This window comes from Sardina pilchardus, chromosome 3 (assembly GCF_963854185.1).
Source record: "Sardina pilchardus chromosome 3, fSarPil1.1, whole genome shotgun sequence".
Lineage (NCBI taxonomy): Eukaryota > Metazoa > Chordata > Actinopteri > Clupeiformes > Clupeidae > Sardina > Sardina pilchardus.
Window position 1 is genome coordinate 6,540,461 of NC_084996.1, and position 23,014 is coordinate 6,563,474.

Below are 23,014 nucleotides of genomic sequence, written 5' to 3' on the forward strand. Positions count from 1 at the left end.
TTTGACTCCTGTTCTGTGCATCAGTGTACAGGCCACACAGCTGAAGACTACCAACCAGTCGGTCCTACATCAGCACATTTAGGCCTTTATAGCCTAATATTATCTCATGATAAACCTTATCTCATTAATCCTTCTTAATGTGGTCTTTGCAGAGCCCACAAGTTACTTTCAATAGAACAATCTCATTTAGGCTATTTATCATTTTTAGGTCGTCGTTAAGTAATTTACTTTATTTCTGACTATATTTAAAGAACACTGGTATGCACTGCTTATTTGATTCAGTAAATGCAATGGGTTTGGGGGGGTGCAAATTTGCACACACAAAAAATGCTAATCCACCGTGCAGAAAGTGTGCACACACACGCTGTAGGATGTGATTTGTGTATTTCCTGTGTCGTGGTAGCGAATGAATCGTCGGGCTCTGAATATGTGCACTAGGCAGTCCAAGAATTGGTAAGATGGCGGCTGCGGCAGTGGTTGAATTTCAGAGAGCACAGTCTCTGATCAGCACGGATCGGGACGCTTCCATTGATATTTTACATGCGATTGGTAAGTACATAATGCATTAGGTGTTATATCCTGCCACCGAGTTACTGTCTTTATTTGACCGTTAGTTTGCCTTCGTGCTGGCACAAAACAGCCAAGTTCTCATTCGCCCATGGTGTTAGCTAGCCGGTTTTCTTGCTGCTGACTCACTGTGACGGGCATGAGTAGCGGCTAGCTTATTTAGCTACCGAGCTAAAAGCTTGCCTGGATACTACAGAAGTTAAGTTACATTGTAGTATGTTATGGTGCGTAGCAATGTAGTGCTTCAGTCTACCAAAATTGTAATACAGGTTTTGGAAAGCAGTTTCGTTAAGGCTTCCCTGTTGCTACCCTTACGTCGCTAACGTTAGTTAGCGTCATTGTATTAGCAAGCTAGCTCACTGTGTAGCGCCGCTACAACCCTAAAGCGGTCATTGCAAGCAGACTTCAATGCTACTTTGTTAGTTAGCAATTACAAGTTGCTACATACTCCTATAAGTTAGTGTCATGTAGCCTCACAGTAAGATAGAGTAAGAAGTCCGTGTAATAGTCACGAATTTTAAGATGATGACAATTGACGTTAATGATGTGGGATATCTCATGTCTACTAGCAAAGAGTCTCCTCCTTTGTGCTATCAAATACAGCTACCTAATGTTACTTTTTCTTAGGATAGGCAGTCAACGTTATTAGCTGTTGTCACCTTGATTATTTCCATAGGTGTAAACGGCAATAACTATAGAAAACAGGCTAGATAGTTAACAGTAACTTTGCGGAATATAAACCGCTGATTTTTCCGACAGGGTAAGGGGTTTGACGCAAAGCATCTTTAGCTCAGGATGACAGTTACGTTACCATTCATTCGTTTCATCGAGTGTTTGTGACGGTGACTGGGCACGCTAAAAAGTAAACTACAAGGTATTTTCATGTCATTTCAGTAATGAAGTTTAGTTCTTGTAGTTTAGAAACTCAAGACCATTGTTAATCAGATAAAGTATGTTCGTAATTTGAGTCATGGCTATATCGTTTCACATTATGCTAAACAGTGTGTCCTTGCAGCGTTTTGTTCAACAAATTTTGTTAACAATTTGTGCATTGTTGATTCAGTCAAGCGAGATGTCCAAGAGACTGACGAGGAGGCTGTGCGCGTCAAAGAACAGAGTATCCTTGAACTGGGGGGTCTGCTGGCCAAAACGGGACAAGCAGCAGGTGAGGTTTCATTTCTTCCTCTTTCCGTTACTTTTCGAACACTTTTCGAACAATTTTGCCCTAGAGGATAATAGATAGATTGCATAGCTTTTCAACAACTTCTTTGATGCACTTATTATTTCTCATGACCATAACTACCAACCTTGTCACTGCTCTACTGATGTGACTGCAGAAAAAAAAAATAATGGTTGATGGTTAACTAATCTCCTTGTTACTCTATTCCCAGAGCTCGGTGGCCTCCTGAAGTATGTACGACCCTTTCTGAACTCCATCAGTAAAGCCAAGGCAGCGAGGCTGGTACGCTCCTTGCTAGACCTCTTCCTGGACATGGAGGCAGCCACAGGGCAGGAAGTGGAGTTGTGCCTGGAGTGTATTGAGTGGGCCAAATCTGAGAAGAGGACGTTCTTGCGTCAGGCGCTGGAGGTACGACATGGATAGTCTGCACACAGTTTGCACACAGTCTGGCAGCTGTCATAATATGGGAAGCTGCGTGCATAATATCATTGGCCTGTGTATATGGAGAACCACCCCTTTAAGGAATTTGGTGCGCTAGCGGTTTGAGTGTGACGTACATGTAAACGTTTGAGTGTAGCGTATTAGCGTAACGTTAGTCTGTGTGGGGAAACATTCCAAAACAAAGGCTTGTGAGAAGTTCCACGTAGCTGCAGATTCAGGCAGTCGCCTTAGAATTATAAGGATCTATCTGAAACTTTTGTCAAAATTGAGCGACTGACATTCTCATTCTTTGACACCTTAAGAAGGTGAGATGTTTCTTGTAGTTGTATGCATTTTTGGACGTTATACATAAAGAGATTTGCTCCACCAGTATAACTCACAACGTTGATAGACCCTTATCATTTTAAGGGGACATAAAGGAGGAGCAATTGTTGCTGCCTTGTGAGAGCATTTAAGAAGGAAAGCCCCTCAGTCTTTTCAGTTGTTTTCAAAAGTGCAGTTCTGATATGCTGTTTCCAGTCTATGTGCTGCATCATGAAGAGGTGAAGCTGTGGTTGAACCTGAACAACACTCATGGGCATGCAGTGGTAGTCACAGAAAATAAAAAGGCTGATTTTTTCCTGTGGTGTCAGGATCTGCTTAGCTTTAGATTGTGCTCTGGAGCAGAACCTGAAGCCCACTCGCGTGCCCAACCCTTATTACCAGAAGAGTCAGTTATGGTTATTGGATTTGGCAGACACTTTTGTCCTAAGCGACTTACAAATGAAACGATACAATAGTAACGGCACAATACTATTACAGTAACCGCACAATACAAGTTGGTAAGACTACAAGCGAGAATAGCGATAATAAACAAAAATGCCAATGCAATCAATAGCCTAATGAAAATAAACATATACCATATGTAATGTACAAACCATACCTCATAAGAAATGCTTTAATTATTAAGCATGCCGAACAGATAGTTTTGGGCCTATCACAGGAACAGAGAGCACTGAGCAACTCATTCCACCAACAAAGAGCCACTGAGGAACAGTGTTGAATTTGACCTTGCGTTTATGGCTGGTCAACACAACAGATGTGCAAAGGGCGGTTGGGGATGTACTGCTTGATTATAGAATTGAAATTGAAGACAATAATATGAAATGACCTCAGTTTAAATTTGGAAGTAGCACATTTTAACCTGGGAATTGATGGGTAAAATATGAGGCCTACATTTAAGTCAGGTAGCAGGATGCTCAGTCGATGAAGCTAATTGTGTGTCCTCTCTGTGACTGATCCATGTTTACTAGAGGTTTGATCTTGAGACCATCTTTGTTCTTTGCAGGCACGCTTGGTCTCACTGTATTTCGACACCAGGAGGTACCAGGAGGCCCTGTTGCTAGGTGAGCAGATGAGCTGAAGAGCAATTTGTCTGACCCCCTAGACAAAGTCTTTGTGTGTCACTGTTTATGTCTGTTCTCTCCCCAGTATGACTCGCACAGATATGCCCTTTCACTCATACACGCATCCAAGCCTGCTTGCGCAGCATCACACAGTCAGTGAAAATGTGTCTCAACTTGACACTGAAACTTGAACTTGAACTGAACTTGAATAACCAGGTGGTACATGAACACATTTTACTTTATCATCGTTTATACATTGTGAAGTTGGTGCACAAGTCTTCCTGTTACACAGATCCATTATTGCTTCAGTGTAAATTCAGCCACACGTGGGACTAAATGTTAAAACTTGTGCCCTAATGATTAAGGACCTTACACAATAGCCAGTTCCATCAACTTCATCTACATAAGGACCTAAGACATGCACTGACAAGGCCACACAACAACCACATCACTGATGCTTAACACCTGTTTATTTCAGAAAGTTTATACCGCATTTTTAGCAATCTGGTTATGGTGTTTTATTACATTATGTGGAGTCAAAAACCCAACTGTTTCTGGTCCTCTCTCAGGCTCACAGCTGTTGCAGGAGCTGAAAAAGATGGATGACAAAGCGCTGCTGGTGGAGGTGCAGCTCCTGGAGAGCAAGACGTACCACGCGCTCAGCAATCTGCCCAAAGCCCGCGCCGCCCTCACGTCCGCCAGAACCACAGCCAACGCCATCTACTGCCCGCCCAAGCTGCAGGCGGCCCTCGACATGCAGTCGGGTGAGTCCGCAATCTGAGCGCCCCGTTCCTGCGTGACGTGATCGTCCCCCGTCAGGAGGCTTCGAAAGGCTTCTGAAGCTCCCCAGTCCTCCCTAGTGTCTCTCTCTCTTTCTTTCTCTCTCTCTTCCCATCTCTCTCTCTACACACCCGCTTCCCTGAGCTCTCAGATCTGAAAGATTGCAAGGGAAAATCGTATTGTTTCTCGACACAACTCATTTCTAAATAGTTATATTGACATCCAAAATGCACATCTAATCTCCACCTAATGGAGTGGTGTAGAAGGTCCATAGCGTTATAGGTATTGACAGGTGAATTCATGTGACTTGTCTCTTGCGATAAACAAGTGGAAGTCTTTCAAGTATTTAGGGCTAAATCATTTTAACAATGTAACATGTGGCAGAATTTGTCTTCAGAAACTTCTGTGATTGGTGTGTTTTGGGAAGTTTCACCGCTCAAGTTTGATTGGCAGACACTCCTTTTAGCCACGCTCCAGGACATGCTCCAGGTGGGTGTCCCTAGCATAGAGAGGCTCATTTTCCGGTTCTGTGTGTTAGGCATCATCCACGCGGCAGAGGAGAAGGACTGGAAGACGGCCTACTCGTACTTCTACGAGGCCTTCGAGGGCTACGATTCCATCGACAGTCCGCGGGCCATCAAGGCCCTCAAGTACATGTTGCTGTGCAAGATCATGCTCAACGCGTAAGCCAACCTTCTAACAAAACACACGCACAGTCACACACGCAATCACTCTCCCACCTCATCACAATGTCTTATACAAAGCTTTACTTTGGCTACCTCATTATGAAGTAGTACATATCAACTGATAAACCGAAGTCAAATTCCTTGTCTTTTTCCGTAACCCTGGCCAATAAAGCTGAATCTGATATGTGTTATGAAGTGATGTCACCCTAATCTAACTACACGCCTGTTTGTTATACACGTGCTTCCTTCCTGTGAATGCAGCCTTTTGGCGGAGACCTCTCTGCATCAACAGTTTGTGGAATGGGAGGAGGACTAAGGCGTCAACAGTGGCTGATGTGTTTGCATTTGCTTTTCTTTTGCAGGCCTGAGGACGTTCAGGCGTTGATAAGCGGCAAACTCGCCCTCCGTTATGCTGGCAGACAGGTATGTGAGCCGCAGGGCATCGCCGCACGCACACCAGAGGTTCATGGCTGTCTGCTGTAGGAAAGAGGATGCTCTGCCTCTGATGGCATCCCAATTACCAATCTCCCATAGCCCCCCTCATCTGCAGATATGCATGCTGGGGTGGGCAGGGGGGTTTTTTTAGAGAGAAAGAGCCACTGATTTGTTGCCCCTTTGTTAATTTAGGTTACTCTCTAGTCCCCATCACACACTAGTTATCTCCAGATGTAACTTGTGTTATGCAAATGTTGGTCACACCCTGCCTCACCTCTGGGGGACTGATGGAAAAGAATGGGGATGTGGTTGTGCATCGTCTATGAAATTCTTGTGGGTGTCTTGGCAGGTGTCAAATTGAACCTGAGTGCTCACAGACAATTCATATAGATCAATTAAAAAAAATCTTTGTTTAAATCCTGCTGTACACACACACACACTGCTCACGGATTCACTTTGTGGATTTAAATGTCTGAACATCTCTCGTCTGTTTTCTTGTGCTTGACAGACAGACGCACTAAAAGCTGTGGCCCAGGCTAGTAAGAACCGGTCGCTTGCTGACTTTGAAAAGGTGAGACAAAACACAGCTGGCCATCTAGTTCATTCTCACACTCTCAAAATCTTATTCATGAGTTTTTGCACCCTGTCTGTCTTTTCCCTTCTGTGCCTTTTTTTTTTAATACCTCTCCTTTCCCCCTCATCATTTTCTGCCTTGCCATGCCCCACCCTCTTCTTCCTCTTCATCTTTCTTTGACTATTTCCCCAACTCTGTTTGGTTGAGCTCATCAGCTCTAAAGATGTTTTGTGTGCATGTGCCGTATCTGGTTGTTAAGTCATGATGCCACAAAATTGCCGATAGTTCTCTTTCTAGGTCCAACTCGTCCCAGAGCCTGCTATTCAGAATAGCCTAATATGAAAATTGTCATTCTACTACTTACTTGCTGCCTCAGCCTAACCGTTGACTATATGTCATCTAGCTGCAAATTTACACTAAATTCTGTTTATAACAATTACCAAAACAGTTGGCAACTAATTGAATAGTTGGCGACGAATCAATCAATCAATTAATGCACTGCTCTCTGCTGCCCCTGCCAGGCACTAACGGAATACAGAGCGGAGCTGAGGGACGACCCCATCATCAGCAACCACCTGACCAAACTCTACGACAACCTGCTGGAGCAGAACCTCATCAGAGTCATCGAACCCTTCTCCAGAGTCCAGGTTGGCCACATCACGTTCCCCTATGTTTGTTTGTTACCCGTAATTTCCCAACTATTAGCTGCGGCTTATGCGTTCATTTTGCAGCATTTCCTCAGCTATGAGGTTAATACACAGGGGCAATTAATATGGTATTAATATGGTTTTGTTTCTTTTAACTTGCATAAAACACGGTCCTGCGGCTTATATACAATGCGGCTAATACACAGGAAGTTACTGTATGTTTTGTAATGTTAGGAGAATTCATTTGTTTTTCTTGAAGCCAACTCTTCCAGGATCCAGGATCTTGTGCTAGTTCAGGAGATACTTTACTAAAATACGAATTGTGTTTGTCCTCATGTGGCCTCTTCTTTCCCTTACAGATTGGGAACATTTCTGGTCTTATTAAATTGTCTAAGGTGAGAGGTTTTTTTTTTAAAAGAGCTGGTCTTTGGTAGTATCTGAATCAAGAATGCTTCTGGTTTATGAGTAGAGAATGACGTTTGATTATTTGCCCCTCTTTTGAGTACAGGGTGACGTTGAGAGGAAACTATCTCAGATGATCCTAGACAAGAAATTCCATGGTAAGTGATCACAACACAGTAGAGGGTTTGTTTCAACTTCCAATGAAAAACGCCTTAATTTATTTTGACATGCTTCCATGACCTGCTTCTCTGAGGTTGGTTCATTGGAAGTGCTTTCAGGGGAACGGGTTTTCTTTGAACCTCTACATTTGTTTGCCAATTTCAACTGTTTGCTTGGTTTGCCATTAGACCTCTCTGAAGAGCAGGTTCGACCAGTGGCTAAATTCCTTTGACACCAGTGTTTTGTTATTTCCATTGTGTCAAAAAATTTACATGAATTTTGATCCTTGTGGTTGTGCTGCAGGCATCTTGGACCAAGGAGAAGGCGTCTTGATCGTCTTTGACGAGCCCCCCGTTGACAAAACATATGAGGCAGCTCTGGAGACCATTCAGAACATGAGCAAAGTAGTGGACTCGCTCTACAACAAAGCCAAGAAGTTAACATAGGTCAGTCAAAGATGTTTGAGCATTGTACTGCTCCACCCTCAGCCCGCTGAGCTTGTCATTGGTGAAATGTCAAGAAATGTCATCTTGTTTTCATTCTCTCTCTCTCTCTCTCTCTCTCTCTCTCTCTCTCTCTCTCTCTCTCTCTCTCTCTCTCATATTCTTCATGCACAAAGGGCAAACTAAATTGCAAGCTCTGCAATCAAATTAATTAAAAGTAGTACTACACTGATGACATGTCATCCATACTGTTGTGTTTAATTCTCTGATCTGTGGGAATCTTGTGAGAAGAGCATAGAGATGCTCTTTGTTGAGCAGCCTGGGAACAAGGCAGCATTTATTGAGAATGGTATCCATTTCTCTCAACATATGAGAGAAAGTCAATATCCTCTGTAAAGCTGTTTTGACTTGTCTCCATTCAGGCATCATCTCCATCTGGCTTGTTAGTATTAGTATAATTTGGCCTCACCTTTTCAAGAGATTCTTGACACTTACCTTGACAGATTCTTGACACTTATCTTGTGGCCGCCCCTCTGGCGGCAGCGGTACACCAAAAACTCGTATAGATTTAGCTCTCCTCTATGCTGCGTTCTGTTTCAGTCTGTGCTAAACTATGTCCCCACTATGACCTTGGCCCTTATAAGAGGTTTGATTATTTAATTGGTTTAGTAGGTTTCAAACCCATCGGATATTGTCCTATCCACATTTAGACCATTCTCACATAGTGGGGGCTCCAGACAAGTGCTGTGTTATACCATGGCTTGGTGGAATATCCTATGGTGGCAATATAGGACATCTTAGTAATACACAAAGAATATTACTTTAATATCAATAATATTTGTATGACTTTGTGTACAACAACTTTTTTTTGTATGGTTGGCAGTAGCTCACGTGGTGTATGTTTGTCCATTTGTGTTTGCTGTCCCACAGGAGAGCACTGGCGTCGTCAGTGGGCCTCCATGTGGTCAGTTCTCCAAAAGACCCCAGGGAGAGGGGGCGCGATGGGGAGAAGCAGAAGTCTACACCCAGGACAAAATCAATGACAAAACAAAAAAAAAGACATGAGAAGAAAAAGGAAAACCAACCTTACCCTCCCCTTGCAAAAAAAATATGACAAAACGTATAACAAACTGACAGGGTTCTTCTGGCCCTTCCAGCTTTTGTCTGGAAAGTTTTTGAAACGTGGTCAGTGTCCCTAGCTATCTCCTTAATGGACTACTGTCAACTTTACCCCAAACCCTGACCACGTGCCCCTCAACACTTAGATTTTTTGATTCTGGGTTTGAGTTTGTTTTCTGTTTTCCTTCTTGTCCTCTGTCACACACCCTTCAAGAGGGTTATCAGGGAATCCTTCTGATAATACAGCAGTTACACAAACACAAGAGTCACACACGCGCACACACACACACACACACACACACACACACACACACAAACACAAACAAGAGTTCTATACGAAATGTACATATACAGATCTGTCCTGGAGCTCTGCAGGCAGGCCAACCCCTGGACTGAAGGTTCAGCTGTGTTGCCAACACCCGCGCCCCTCTCCCAGAACGTGGCACTGGACGTCAGACCCCTCCGACCCTCCCTCCCCTCCTGGGCACGTCCATGAGCTACACCAGAGGAACGGTTTCAAGGCCCTCCCCCCACCCCCACCCTGTACCCCTTCACCCCAACCTCCTTGAGACCCCTGCCCTGCTCCCACCCTACTACACCCGGATTTGGCTCCACTGCGAGTGTGGATGGGGTGTAAGGACTGTTTGTATCCGGGCGAGGGTTGGGGCGACGTATCGTGGGAGGATGCCATCACGAGGTGGGGCATGAGGCAACTGCATCCTTCCGCTCTAATTCTCCTCCCACCCTTGCGCCCCAGCCCAGCCCTTCCCAACCTTTCCAGCTCCCTGTTTGTACATAACGTTGCCAAGAGCCTCATTCCATGGCTTGAATGGCCGTCACCCTTTTTTTATAACGCTAAAAACATAATAAAGTCACAATGGGAGAACTTGTTTGTTTCAGTGGTTATTGATCTTATTGTTGATTGATAGTTTTGTAAAATGTAAATCTCCTATCAGTATTACAGAGTTTGCATACGTTGGCATTGAAATGTGGGGAAATGCAACAAATCTTTGTCAAATGTAGCGAGGTATTTTCAGACCTGCCAACCTTGAAAGAATTTTATGAGTACTACCCCACCCCCCCCACCCCCCAACGACGACGACCACATTTCGGACCCCCGGATCATCCAACTTACATTCTGTATGTGTATACAGTATGTATATACGTACGTGTGTGTGCGTGTGTGTGTGTGTGTGTCTGTGTCTGTGTCTGTGGGGTTGGGTGGGTGGAGGGGTGCATATTAATTAAAGAATATCATACAAATTACATATAAAGGCTACTCTTCACATAACATATAATTTGGGTGTGTGCAATCTACAAGTCTTTTTTTTTTTATTATTTGAGCATGGTTCAGGCCTTAAAACAAAGACAATATCTGAGCCTGAATTATCAGGCTTTTGAAGAGGTCATAGGCCTTATGGAAACCTATTAGCATATCCCACTAAGTCGGAAGTACGTATGACAAGATAGGCTATTGGAACAAATCAGAACCTATAAACTAGCCTACATTAAGCTTGCATTTGTAAAGTTGATCTGAAATGTTTAACCTGCAGCCTAAGCTACTTGAAGATTATTTTGCTTAACTAACAGTGATGTGAAAACAGTATTCATTCACATTGCATGTTAAACTGTGCCCTGTAGGAAGGAATATTCCAGATGAATAGAACGTTTCTTTGAAAGATTTCAGCATGCCAATCATCATTGCTTTTGTAGAATGGCACATGCCAGTTAAGGAGCAATTCATCTTTTATTTACATAGCCTTTGATATACTGATGAAGTTCTCTGTTAAAGTTGTCTGAATTCGCTCCACCGTTTACACCATACATTGTTCAAAATGAATGAATTCTTCATCACAGAATCTCGTTGTAGCCTATGCTACGTCTATTTTTACATAACTCAAGACGGCAACATAAGGTTAGCGGTCTTGTAGTGATAACGTTTGCAATATTAGAAGAAAACACGCTGCTACACTGCTATAATAATTCACTCGTTTTGAATACAGTAATTGTCAAAGTTGAACTATACCAGCTGTGACACCCCTGTCCTCTGACGCACCTGCGCTTGCACACACTTTCACTTTAGAATGGCGTGACTGAGGGATGAGAACCGCGAACACAAGTTGCAAAATAAAAGCGTGTTTGTTTATTTTCGGAATAGACGCATATTTTCCCTTTGGGATCTGCAATAGCACGGTCTCTACCGAAATTAATAAACTACTTAGTTGTACTAAGACCTTGTGAATTATATCTATGGCTGTGGCTCTGTAGCGCAGAATCAACTTCACTGACAACTTCACTGACACTGACGATATGCGAGATCAAACGAAATGCGTAGTTTAGAGCATGAAATCGTACCAGCGTACTTGGAGGTCAAAATGCGTGCCCGCTACGCAAAATGCGTACATGTTGGCAGGTCTGTATTTTTAGGTAGTATTTTGGCCAGTCATTGGACTTAGACTATGGCAGAAATGTCGACGTTTAAGTGGACGTTGTGTTTTGCTTCTATATCTAAACACTACATGGTCGGTTGTGCTGACTGGTTTATGAATTCAATAGTTTCGAGATCTCGTATGCATATCCTATGTAGTCCCAGTGGATTTTTAAATTGTTGTATGATCAATTTACCTCAGTTTGGTTGTTAGCACAGCAGTATTGTTTGCATAGCTCAAGTATGTGCGGGTCTGCCGGAACTCCCTGCTTGTGAAAACTGATGTTTGTAACGAATTGCAAGCGTCTGCAAATTGAAGCAGTGTCCAGTCATATTTTACGACGTTGAATGCGGTAGTTGAAATGTCATCGAATGGGACGTAGCCCATCCACTGAGCACATGCGCAGTGTTTAGCTCCGTGTGTCGCTGTCCACTACATCGGTGGTGCTGGTTTGTGAATCCACATTCTGAGTTGCATATCTGAGCATCAACAAACGCGAAGATGGCGGCCAGGGTAAGATATTTTAATCTATATTTATATCCCATCATCGCCATCAACGCCTTTTAGTAACGGTATTACATGGGACATAATGTCCTCCTCGCCTATCTCTCACCTAGGATTGAGGATCGCAGCAAGCCTAAATAAGCTTAACCACCCGCTCTGCGGGAATGACATTTCATTTTGTCGTTTAAGTGCGTCATTCAAAATAATGTTAAAAGGACGTCATTCTAAGCAATGTTAACCATCAAACTAATACTACCTTGTTTTTTGAAAATAATATAGCGAATGACTGCACTGTCAGAATGAATTGGTGTTGCAACTAGAGTCCATGCAGACCTTATTTACTTCGTTTATCACGCCTCTACACGGTTTCAGACATGACTGCTTTGTATTTCAGGGCCTAAAATGGATTGTTTATGCAGCAGAGCTATATTTAAACGTCTAACGATAATGAAATTACCTATGAGTAGGGCTATCGGTTTATCCAAGCAGTTTCGTTACACTAGCAATCACGGTCCATGACAAACGGCTTGCTGGATGTCTTACTAGCTTGCGTATTCTGTTTTGAATAGAACATAGGTTACATTTCAGGGTACGACAGCCAGTCCATAAGCAGTTAATTTCATGTAGCCTAGGTCTACTGATTTTTTAGAAGGTAGACCTATTTATTATTTGACCGAAGATAACGGAATGCCTTTGAATATAAAATATTTTACATGTCTGCGCTTGGAGTAGCCTAGGATTTAACCTTGGTTTAGCTTCCCAAAGAGATTAGCCAGGCTACTTTGAATGTCCAAAGACTATTGCAGTCATATGTATGCATAGTCTATTTGCTCATTAGTTTTGGGCTAAAAGCTTTTTAAGGCATAAAGGCTGATAGCCATGTCAAAAATACATAATCGGAGAACAGTTTGCGTGAGAATCCACTATCCCATGTCACGTCATCCAGACTGAAGCTCAATGGATACACCAGTTTAACCAAAACGGAGTGCAGAAATCCTCTAGGCTTAACTCACGACAATATATTCCCCGCTTTAGAGAGCAATTTGCTAACAGGTTCGTCTGGGTTTCCTCAGGCTAGTCAGTGCACTTTAACACCCACATTGCTTCTGGCTGAGGCGTTAATTACCATCACTGCTGTTGGCAGACTTACATATTAGTGTTACTGCAGAGGCTACACTACACTTGCATGATGCAGTAGGCCTAGCAGGCATCGCCACACCAGACTGTGCTACAGACCAACCAAGGATGCTGTATCCACCTGAGAATGACTAAACCAAATGGCTGCATGTAGCCTATATGACATGCTCCTCATCTGTAAGACAACATGAAGAGTGTCACTGGACGATGATCACCTTTCTTGTGCATGTCCTTTCAAATGACTCCTCGTCCAGTCCACTCTTTATTTCTGTTTATCACCTTGGTTCATCCCCTTAACTAATATTTGCCAACAACTGACCAGCTCTCTCAGTCCTCTGTATGAAACACCAGTATTGAGACTCACTAGAGAAGGCTATATCATAATATGTCATGTTGAGTGAATCAGTGAAATATAGGTGGTAACTTCCATGCAGCCCATAGAGGTTGGATGGGGTTGATGTTGTCATCCACATGGGTACTGAAGCTGTTAAGCCAGCAACGTTGTTATATATATATATATATATATATATATATATATATATATATATACAGTGAGGAGAAAATGTATTTGATACCATGCTAAAGTTGCCTAAAAAGAGGAATATAAAATCATCATTTGACAATTGATCTTAATTTCTTAATTCAAAAACTGAGTAAAAATAAAACCGCTAAGTACCCCAATTTTCTTTGTGATCGAAGAATGTTTCGTAAATAAATAAATGTTCTTCCTAAATGCTAGGGGGAAGGAAGTATTTGACCCCCAATGTAACCATATGGGAATTTAACACATAGGGTTAACATAGGGGCAGGCACATTTTTATTTTTTAAGGCCAGCTATTTCATGGATTCAGGATATTGTGCATCCTGATAAAGTTCCCTTGGCCGTTTGAATTAAAATAGCCCCACATCATTATACACCTTTCACCATAACTAGAGATTGCCATGGTGCTTTTTCCAGTAGGCCTATTAGCCTGTTTGATGCTCATTGAGCTCAATGCAAATCAAACAGGCTAATAGGCCTACTGGAAAAAGCACCATGCCAATCTCTAGCTATGGTCAAGGGAATGTGATGATGTGGGGCTATTTTAATTCCAAAGGCCAAGGGAAATTTATCGGGATGCATAATATCCTAGATCCATGAAATAGCTGGCCTTTAAAAATAAAAATCTGCCTGCCCCTATGTGTTAAATTCCCATAGGGTTACATAGGGGGTCAAATACTTCCTTCCCCTAGCATTTAAGGAAAACATTTATCTATTTACGATACATTCTTCAATCACAAAGAAAATTGGTGTCCTTGGCGGTTTGATTTTTACTCATTTTTTGAATTAAGGCATTAAGATCAATTGTCAAATGATGATTTTATATTCCTGTTTTAGCATTGTATCAAATACATGTGCTCCTCACTGTATATATATATATACTGTATATATATATATATATATATATATATATATATATATATATATATATAAATATATATATAAATGTGTCCACAGCCTGACTCATCTTTGTCCAGATTATATAAGACGTCACTGGCCGTAGTTCCCCACTATTCCAGTGGTGAATCTGGACAAAATGTGGTCTAATGAGAGACTGAATGAGTTTTTACTGCTATGGTTCCCTGTGCATTTCAATTGAATGAATCTATGGTAGAATCTACTGTATGTGTAATATCAGAAAACATTTGGATCAGAATGTCCACACAAAACCTTTTTTGAACTGGAATTCAGTTTCAGGGTTGAAAAGAAGGTCCATATATTTAAAAAATGTGAACCAGTAAATATTTTTGAGGAGACAAGCTGAATCCACGGTTCTGCGTTGAAATTTGATATGCTCCGTTGGTCTTATAGGGGCTGTCACTTAAAAAAAATGCCCCAAAAATAACTACTCAGAGGATACTAGCATACTCAGAGTTAACTAAAGTAACACGTTGTGTGCATATACTCTTTATCACAATGTAGAACTACCCTGTCCTGGGCCTGGGATGACTGAATAATCTAGATCGAACCTTCTCTTTTATGAGTAAAACCATTACAGGTTTGTGCTCTGATTTCCAAAGTGTGACCTAGCGAGACTTGGCAGTGTTGCTTTTCTGTGTGGGAGGACGAGCGGTGTGTGTGGGCGTTCTCAGACTCCTGGCGAAAAGGAGAAGCAAGACCTGCAAGGCAAGCAGTACACTTTTAAGTGTCTTACTAAGGCCTGAGTCAAGCCTGCCGCAAGAGTAATTGATGGCAGAGAATCTATCTAAAGTAGAGATGTGTTCCTAACCAACCAATTTTTATTCATGATGTTCTAAAAACGTGTGCTGTAAGCCAATGCTGAAACACATTCTCTCCAGATCTGGAATGGAGTTAGATCAACTGCAAAATCAGTTGCTAAAATACTATTATGGCTCCTTATTGTCGCCTCCTCTGAATATCATTTGCTCCCAAGTGACTTGAAATACTGCTGTTAAATTGAATGAAAATGCAAACCAGTGGGCCAGTGAGCAGTAATGATCATTGAAATGATCTCCCTAGTTTTTGAATATATAGTAATGTGTAAGTAGCTTTTAACACGTGCACTGGATGTGTATTGACCCTTTCAGCTGCATAAACAAACATTTGCATTCCTATGGCATTTCCAGTGGCACAGAAAACAACGCTGTGCTAATTGTAACTTGCGGGAAAAAAACCAAACAACAACAACAAAAAATGGTTTTAAAGTCGACATTTCGTAGAGCATTTTGCTAGTCTGGATCGTTTTAATTTCAACGTATCTGTGTTGGTTTTGAACATTTCAACTGAAAACCTACTAGGAACAGATTGAAAGGGCCTGTGAGAGGTAAATGTATGTGTGCATACTTCTAGCATAGGTATGCAGGGCTATAACTCTTAGGGGTGTAAATATTAATCGATTTGCATCGATGCATCGATTCTACAGCCGACGATTCAATGCATCGATACGTCCGCAAGATAATCGATTTATGAATTTATTTTAGTATTTTTCCGTCTGTTTATTTTCAGCATATGCTCCTATGCGTAGCCTACTACCTGCTCCTAATCTGCGGGTAGCGCTATCCTCATGATTGTCTTCTACTTTATAGCCTAGTAGGGGTTTAAAATTGGCACCCTCTGCCACTTGCCAAATGTGAGTGAAAATCTGCATTGGCGAGTAGAATTAAAAGGTCATTCGCAATTGGCGGGTTGTTGACATACATGCTTCACTGTAAACGTTCAGCACCGCAACAAAGCGTTTATAGGCTGCGAATTTTGTCATCATCGCATAAGTTGGTGGACTACGTTTGGCATTTAATGACCCTCACTGTTAGGCCTACCATAGCTTCACTGATGCACACGTTTTTTCCCTGTGGAAAACAGCTGATGAATTCGTCAGATCAAGTGAGCACGCTAACAGTGACGTTAGTCATTCATTATTATACGCAATGACATTTGGCCAATGCATTCTAGAGACCTTTTAGTTACTGTGTCGTTTTACAAGTTAGGCTACGTGTTCTGAACATTTCTGTGTTCTGAGTAGCAGGTGTTATTTAATAACAGTTATTAGGACGAAGTGGAATTGGAGAAACAAGTGTCCAAACGAATCAATTTAAAGTTTTGGGGAAACGTTTATCCCGTTAGTTGAACATGCTTCAGATTATGATTTGTGTTCGTTTCCCATACTGTCTTTGCTGAGCATGTACCTCAGATTCAAAAAGTCCTCCAGTTGTGGACTGATTTATTTTGAACAGTGACAACTATCATAGCCTGTACCGCTACGACACTGCCAGGGAATCTTTCCAACTTCAGAACGTTTTCGCAAGTTCACGTCCTTAAAGTGACAGACACCTATTTAATCTCACATCGCCAATACAGTGAAGGCTGCCTATGACTTAAATTACCTAAAGTTAAACGTTTAGCTAATTAATCTTCTAATATTGATTACACACAAAATGCATATGCAATAGCAGATATATTGGGCCTACAATTTGTATTAGGTTATCTCACAGTCAGCAGGTAGCCTACTGTATGTCACAGCGTGTGGAGGAAGAAACTGCACTAAAAGGCTGGTAGAAAGATCATTTGGCCCTGTTTATACTGTAACATACACATCATGTGAATAGAATAGGCTACTGTTTCTGTATTCTCAATAAAAGGCAAATTATTTCTATTTTTCTAGATTTTTTAAACTTAATAGATATCATGTAAAAATCGAATCGAATCGAATCGAATCGTATCGGTGGGAATTCTAAATAATCGAAAAGAATCGAATCGCTGACCTAGGAAATCGATATCGAATCGAATCGGCATGAAGGCTCCGATTTACACCCCTAATAACTCTACCTGTATGTTTGTACTGCATATAAAGACAGATTTGAGGTTATTTCCTGGCAGCTGTGTATTGTGCCTGCCTGCGTACGTATGCATGGGCTCGTGCCCTTTTTGCTCTCACAATGAATGAAGTCATTAGCCAGTAGGGTAAGGCACTTACATAATCCCCCTCTCCTTGTTGTGCTCTCTCTCTCTCTTTCTCTCTCTATCTCTCTTTTCACCTTCATCCTCTTTTTTTCTCTCTCTTGCCCAATCTCTCTTTCACACACACACACACACACACACACACACACACACTTTCTACTCTGATTCCTGATTCAGATCTCTGTGTGACTGTGTTAAGGTGTGCCAGTGGGTGACAGGTGTGGGCTGGTAGACTATGAGCGAGCACGGGAGCATGTGTTAGTGTAATCTGTAATCTGCATATGTGTGTGTGTGTGTGTGTGTGTGTGTGTGTGTTTCCAGAGCATGAGCTCCAAGCTACAGCTATATTTAGATCCAAGCACTCTACTTGCAGGCACTGAGCATGATGGCTCTGATGTTAGATAGATGCTACTTCTCTATCGCTCCCCAACCTTCTGCTCCTGAACAACAGAAGCCAAGCCATTATTCACACTGTGTTGGGGGGAGGCACCTTATAGCCGAGCATAATCGCCAAAACCCATTTTATGGCTGATTGTGAGGTTGCTCTCTGTTCTCTGACAGCAATCAAGGAACGACCTTCACGGTGTCCTCTTGGTGACCAATGAGAATCAGAGGGGAGGGAGCAGTGCGGTGCTTGTCAGGGGGGCGGGGCGAGGAGCAGTGGATGAGTATTGGGAGATTGGCCTATGAGACTGAATCATATGCACGTCACTAATGGATCCAAGGGGATTCCTCTGAATAGATTAATGGGCTTATTCTTGTTGTGGAATTTCCTGTTTGTGTAGGAATAGAAGGCTTCTTATAACATACAGATTGTCTTAGCTGGGTCTTTTGAATCATCAGTTCTTTTTTTTCATGCAATTGCTGTTTATAGTATGTTATTATAAAAGCTAAAGGTCTCAGCCTGTGGCCTCATGATTGCTCTAAACAGTCATTTTAGCCTTCTTTTACGGTATATATTTATGTTGATACCCTTAGATTACCATTACTATCATTCAGATGTAACTGTCTGACTTGTGTCACTTGTGTAAAATAGTGTTAGTCTTGATGTCAGTCCAGGAAACATCAGTTTTTCATAGAGCCTTCATCACAATGCGGTAGTTGGTAAATGGTCATTGTCAAGGTTAATATAACATGCCATGCAACACAGGTGTACTAAGAGTATGTGTGACCTTGTGAGGAAGAACAGAATCAGCATCATAATCCTGCAATGCTGCTGTTCATTACTGTAGTTTAAAACAACGATTCGATTAAAAGACTGTAGGTTACTGGAGTTACAGAAAACAAAAGTCGTTGTGATTGGCTGTTTAAAGGCGCATGCAGCCTATTAAAAGCTTGTATTGATTTTTTTTCTTTTCTCCTACCTGATTGGACGCTCCCCCTGAGACTAAGGCTCATTAAAAATGGACTACAGGGTATCTGGCAGTGGATGTTTCTCCTCATGGTGTGGACAAGTAGGACTCATTTGTGTGCTGTTTTCCCTATAGGGCCAGTATGTCATAAGCAGGGGTTTTGCATAACAGTGTTTGGGAATGGACAACTATACAGAGGTTTTCTGCAAGTAGATTAGGTCGATCAGAATATCCTACTGTACATACACGGTCTCGGAGGATACAACACATGGAATAGTTGCAGAAATATTTGTAGATAGATCATGCTTAAATAACAGGCAGGCTACATCAGGCATGTAACAGGTAACTGGTGAAGCATCGTTAGTGGAGTGTACTGTATGCTACAGCAATTAGCTTCCATTATAGTCAGTGGAACTGGCTACACCAAATGGGATTCTATTTTTACACTCAGCGAACAGAGTGCTTCAGTTTTGTGCCCGGTGTAGCCTGCCTGTATGAGTTGAAAAAAAAACCTAGAGATTCCTAGCAGATTGATTGATGTAAAGAGCATTGATATGCTGTATCATGTCAGCTGAATGTCACTTCGCTTTTAAAAAAAAAAAGATTGTCTTATAGTGTTCCAAAAATGACCAATCCAAAACATCCTGAAGCTGCAAGTTCGTGGCGAACCCTCTAAAGTGCTGTCGGAGGACTGACTGACTGACAGAGAGCATTTGAAACGTGTGTTGTGACATCTGTGCATCCGCCACATGCATGTGTGCCCCTTTCTTCCCTTCAGATTTGGGGTCAGGGGCGTGGAGAAACGTTGGCTGGCCCTGCCCACTTTGAGAAGGACAAGATGGAGGGTGCCTCTGTGTTGGCCAAAAGCCACCCACCGGCTGGCCCGAGAGAGCATGTGTTTACCCAAGGCTATGACCCCAACTCTGCCTCGCATGCTTCATGCTACACTCTATAAAGCTCTACTGAATGTGAATGGACCTCTCCCCTTAACCCCTCCACCTAACTGCCCCCACCCCCCACCCCAACCCTCCAACCACCACCACCACCACCACCACCACCACCCCACCCATACAAGCCTATAAACACAGTGGTCCTGGCTGTTTCTATTCTGTGTCTGACGTCCTCTTCCCCTCCCTCTTGCTTGCCTTGGTCGGCCCACCAGGTCGTAATATTTTTCAAGGTATGTATCTCTCCATGACCGAGAGGTCAGCCACCCTTCTCTGTTGTTCTAGAGCGCCTGTGGCTCGGACTCCGTAGCCTGTGGTTTTTGTTTTCTGTTGTTTGGTTGGTGGGTCGTTTTTCGGACAGTTCGCTTCTGTGACAGTAGCTGCAGCTGCATTGACCACCCCCCCCCCCCCCCCCCCCCACGAAAAACGCCAGAGAACTGCCCCCCCCTAACACCATCTTGCCCCTGCCCCCCGCCCAACCCCCCACCTCCACCCCCAACCCTCACCTCCAATCGTCGTTAGCAGTGCCCTTCATTTGGAGGCCTTAGGAAACTGGTGTTGCAAATCCACGAAGCAACTTGCAACGCCTAGTTGGAGCGTAGGCCTGAGTGTAGGCCGTTTGGTTGCCGGCTGAATGGTGTCCCAAGGTGGTGGTTGCTTTCTGCTTTCCTCCCCACTGGCTCAGCAGAAAGGGTGTCTTTTCTGCCAGGCTGTAGAGCTAGAGACTGTTCAGTGTGTATGTCTGTGCTAGGTCTCTGGGCCTGGTGCCAGGTCTGCAGTGCAAAACCTTTTGCTCAGTCACTCTCTCAACTCTCTCTCTCTCTCTCTCTCTCTCTCTCTCTCTCTTTCTTTGGTCTCTGCCTCTCTTTACTTCCACTCTGTTTGCCTCTACCTCCCTCTTTCTTTTGCTCTCAGTAGTCTCTCTTACTCACTGAATCTCTATTTCTTTCTCTCTCTCTTTTTTTTTACTCTCTTTCTCACCCGGTATCTCTGGTATGTTGACAACCTTGCAGGGTCATTCCTTTCTTTGTCTCTCTCTCATCACCTCTCTCCTCCTCCCTCTCTTGTTCTCTTTCTCTCTATATCTCTCTTTCTCTCTTTTTCTCTCTGGCATGTTGGCAGTCTAGTGTCTCAGTGCAGTCTGATGATAGACTCGCTCTGAAAACCCCAAACCTTTTCATCCTGGTGCCAAAGCCAAACCCTTAAAGGTCAGAGATTCCTACAATGGCACACATGCCCCCTTCTCCCCACCCAGTTCTTATTAGTGACAGTGACAAATCAGACGTGCAGTGGTGCAATGCAATCAGGCACGCATGCACTCAAGAAATGCCTGCTATCCGGTTTTAATCCGCCATAGTGATAAAAATGTGCTCTCAGCTCCCGATCAGACGTACTCACTCAGACATATCAATAGAATCATCAGAACAGACCAGAATGTTCATTTCATTCCATCTTTCGAAATGGCTTTCTATGACAAGCCATTTAAAGACCATTGAGTTTTCTGGTAGAGTTCTGCTTTGATGTGCCGCCTACTCCCACGCGTTATTCTTTTGAACTCAGTATTTGTTGTTTATTTATTTTTTTATTTTCTCTCCATTCTCCTGAAAGTCTACACGCAATAGAAGCTGTAGATTACCAAAGAGCCTTGTTGGCATGGCAGTCAGAGCACACGTTTCACTGCAGCGATATTCATCATCTACCACTGAGGACACCGAAGTCTTCAGTCCTCTGTGTCTGACATTTTTGTTACATTGGAGGTGATTCCTTTCACAACTATCAGCTTAACAGAATAAAGTAAAAGCATAGTTCAAGTTGTACAGTATATATGTTGGCTAAGCATTGCTCGCCTCTAAGAAACATTCTGTGACAATATGAGGCGTGATATCTTCTCTGCTGGTACAGTAGTTGTTAGATAGATGGCCCCTGTCATCCACCCCACCCCAACATGCCATTATTTGTGTCCAAGGTAAATTAAAAAAAAAAACATGGTCCTTGTCCAATATATATAAAAAAAAATAATGTTGTGGAATAGGAAAACAATTCCACCGTCTGACTAGATTAACCTGCTTAATGTTCTCGTGTGGTCTAACTTCATCATGGCATTCAGAGGGTTGGTCCAAGATTGCAAATGCCTCAGATTCCATATAGGTCCCATCTGTCAATCTGTCTAGTCACTCTCTAATGCTTTCCATGTAAGGTTCCGGGCCAAGGTTTTCAACAAGTGCAAAATGCCTCAGGAGATGTACTGATTTAACCTGTGCAACGCCCCCGCGTGGTTCTAAGAACTGCATTCACTGATTCTGAATAGTTTTCACTATTATTTTAAATTCTGTGTAATGATTGCTATTATTCTGTGGTTTTCCTGCTTCTGTCTGCTGCTCTGCCTGCTTTTCAACCTTTTGCATCCAGTCGTGTTTCTGTCCGTTCGTCTGTGGTGTTACCCCACCCTCCCTCATGCTCTATTCTCTCCTTTCCTTCTCTTCACCTCTCAGACCATCTGCCCATTGCCATTCATGAGCTGCTTTGGATGATGTAGCATGTGTGTTTGCATGCATCCTGATGTGGATGTCATGTTGTCTCTGCATGCTCTCTGTGTTAGCTGTGCTATGCCATGCTCTGCTATGCTATGCCATGCTCTGCTCTACTCTGCTTTGCACCCCCCTGCGGTTTCTGGCCGATGGGTGTGACAGCACTGTACTGTGTGGCTCGCTGTGATGGGTTCTGACTGTCTGTGTCGATGATGCTGTGCTCTGCTGTGCTGTGCTGTGCTACGCTGCTCTCTGCCTGACTGTGTTCTCCATGATCTGCTTCGTTTGTGGTGCTGTGCTGTGCTGTGGCGTGCTGTGTGTCCTCCTCGGTGTTGTGGTGTGTAGCGGGCAGCGCCCGGGCTGTGTGGCTCCCCGTGATAGGCTGCTGCCGCTGCTGCAGGCGGCTCGAGGTGTGTGGTGAAGGTGTGGTGCTCCTGCTGCATTCTCTGCCTGCCTCTCCGCTCCCCCATATCAGCTGTTGCCATGGCATCCAATTTGCTCTAGAACACGATTGTGACAGTGTGTAAAAGACCCGTGTCATCACAGAATGACGAGCTGCGCTTTCTTTTTGATGGTATGCATGGTCAACCTGTGTTGCTAGGAGACTGATTTTTACAGTGCTGTGAATATAACATTCATACCAATAACAGTTTATATTGGAAGCATGTTACTATGATCTGTAAAGATCTGTTCCTTGTATTCAGTTTCAAACAAAAATATCTTTACTGAAGCCAAACGTGTCACTTCTATTCCTCATACATGCATACAGTATTTTCATATTCAACAGATAAAGCCTAACCTGTTTACTAGCTGCCTAAACAATGCCCAAGGCCTTAGCACGAA

The 23,014-nt window shown here is 43.0% G+C and overlaps 2 protein-coding genes across 3 annotated transcripts in view; both read left to right on the forward strand.

Annotated features, from left to right (window-relative positions):
* Positions 1-393: 393 nt before the first annotated feature.
* LOC134076481 (26S proteasome non-ATPase regulatory subunit 11A) lies at positions 394-9,704 on the forward strand. The gene is made up of 13 exons (XM_062531563.1): positions 394-549; positions 1,631-1,732; positions 1,959-2,155; positions 3,516-3,573; positions 4,143-4,337; positions 4,892-5,036; positions 5,402-5,462; positions 5,983-6,045; positions 6,570-6,695; positions 7,055-7,090; positions 7,204-7,255; positions 7,560-7,702; positions 8,630-9,704. The coding sequence occupies exons 1-12, from the start codon at positions 459-461 to the stop codon at positions 7,700-7,702; spliced, it is 1,269 nt and encodes a 422-aa protein (XP_062387547.1). The 5' UTR covers positions 394-458; the 3' UTR covers positions 8,630-9,704.
* Positions 9,705-11,658: 1,954 nt separating this feature from the next.
* Positions 11,659-23,014, forward strand: part of nsfa (N-ethylmaleimide-sensitive factor a) — a 25,740-nt gene continuing 14,384 nt past the window's right edge. Inside the window, exons 1-2 of one of the 2 annotated variants that reach the window (XM_062531564.1) lie at positions 11,691-11,760; positions 19,859-19,876. In XM_062531564.1, the coding sequence (XP_062387548.1) occupies positions 11,749-11,760; positions 19,859-19,876 (30 nt within the window). In that variant the 5' untranslated portion in view covers positions 11,691-11,748. Of the gene's footprint in view, positions 11,761-19,858; positions 19,877-23,014 lie in introns of both variants that reach the window. The other variant, XM_062531565.1, reaches the window with a different exon arrangement.

What these genes read in the sequence shown, in the direction of transcription:
- LOC134076481 (XM_062531563.1), top strand. Translation starts at nt 459, where the DNA reads ATGGCGGCTGCGGCAGTGGTTGAATTTCAGAGAGCACAGTCTCTGATC. An exon ending in TGCAAGATCATGCTCAACGC is followed by an intron (nt 5,037 to 5,401) that starts GTAAGCCAACCT and finishes TTTCTTTTGCAG; the next exon opens with GCCTGAGGACGTTCAGGCGT. An exon ending in CCTAGACAAGAAATTCCATG is followed by an intron (nt 7,256 to 7,559) that starts GTAAGTGATCAC and finishes GTTGTGCTGCAG; the next exon opens with GCATCTTGGACCAAGGAGAA.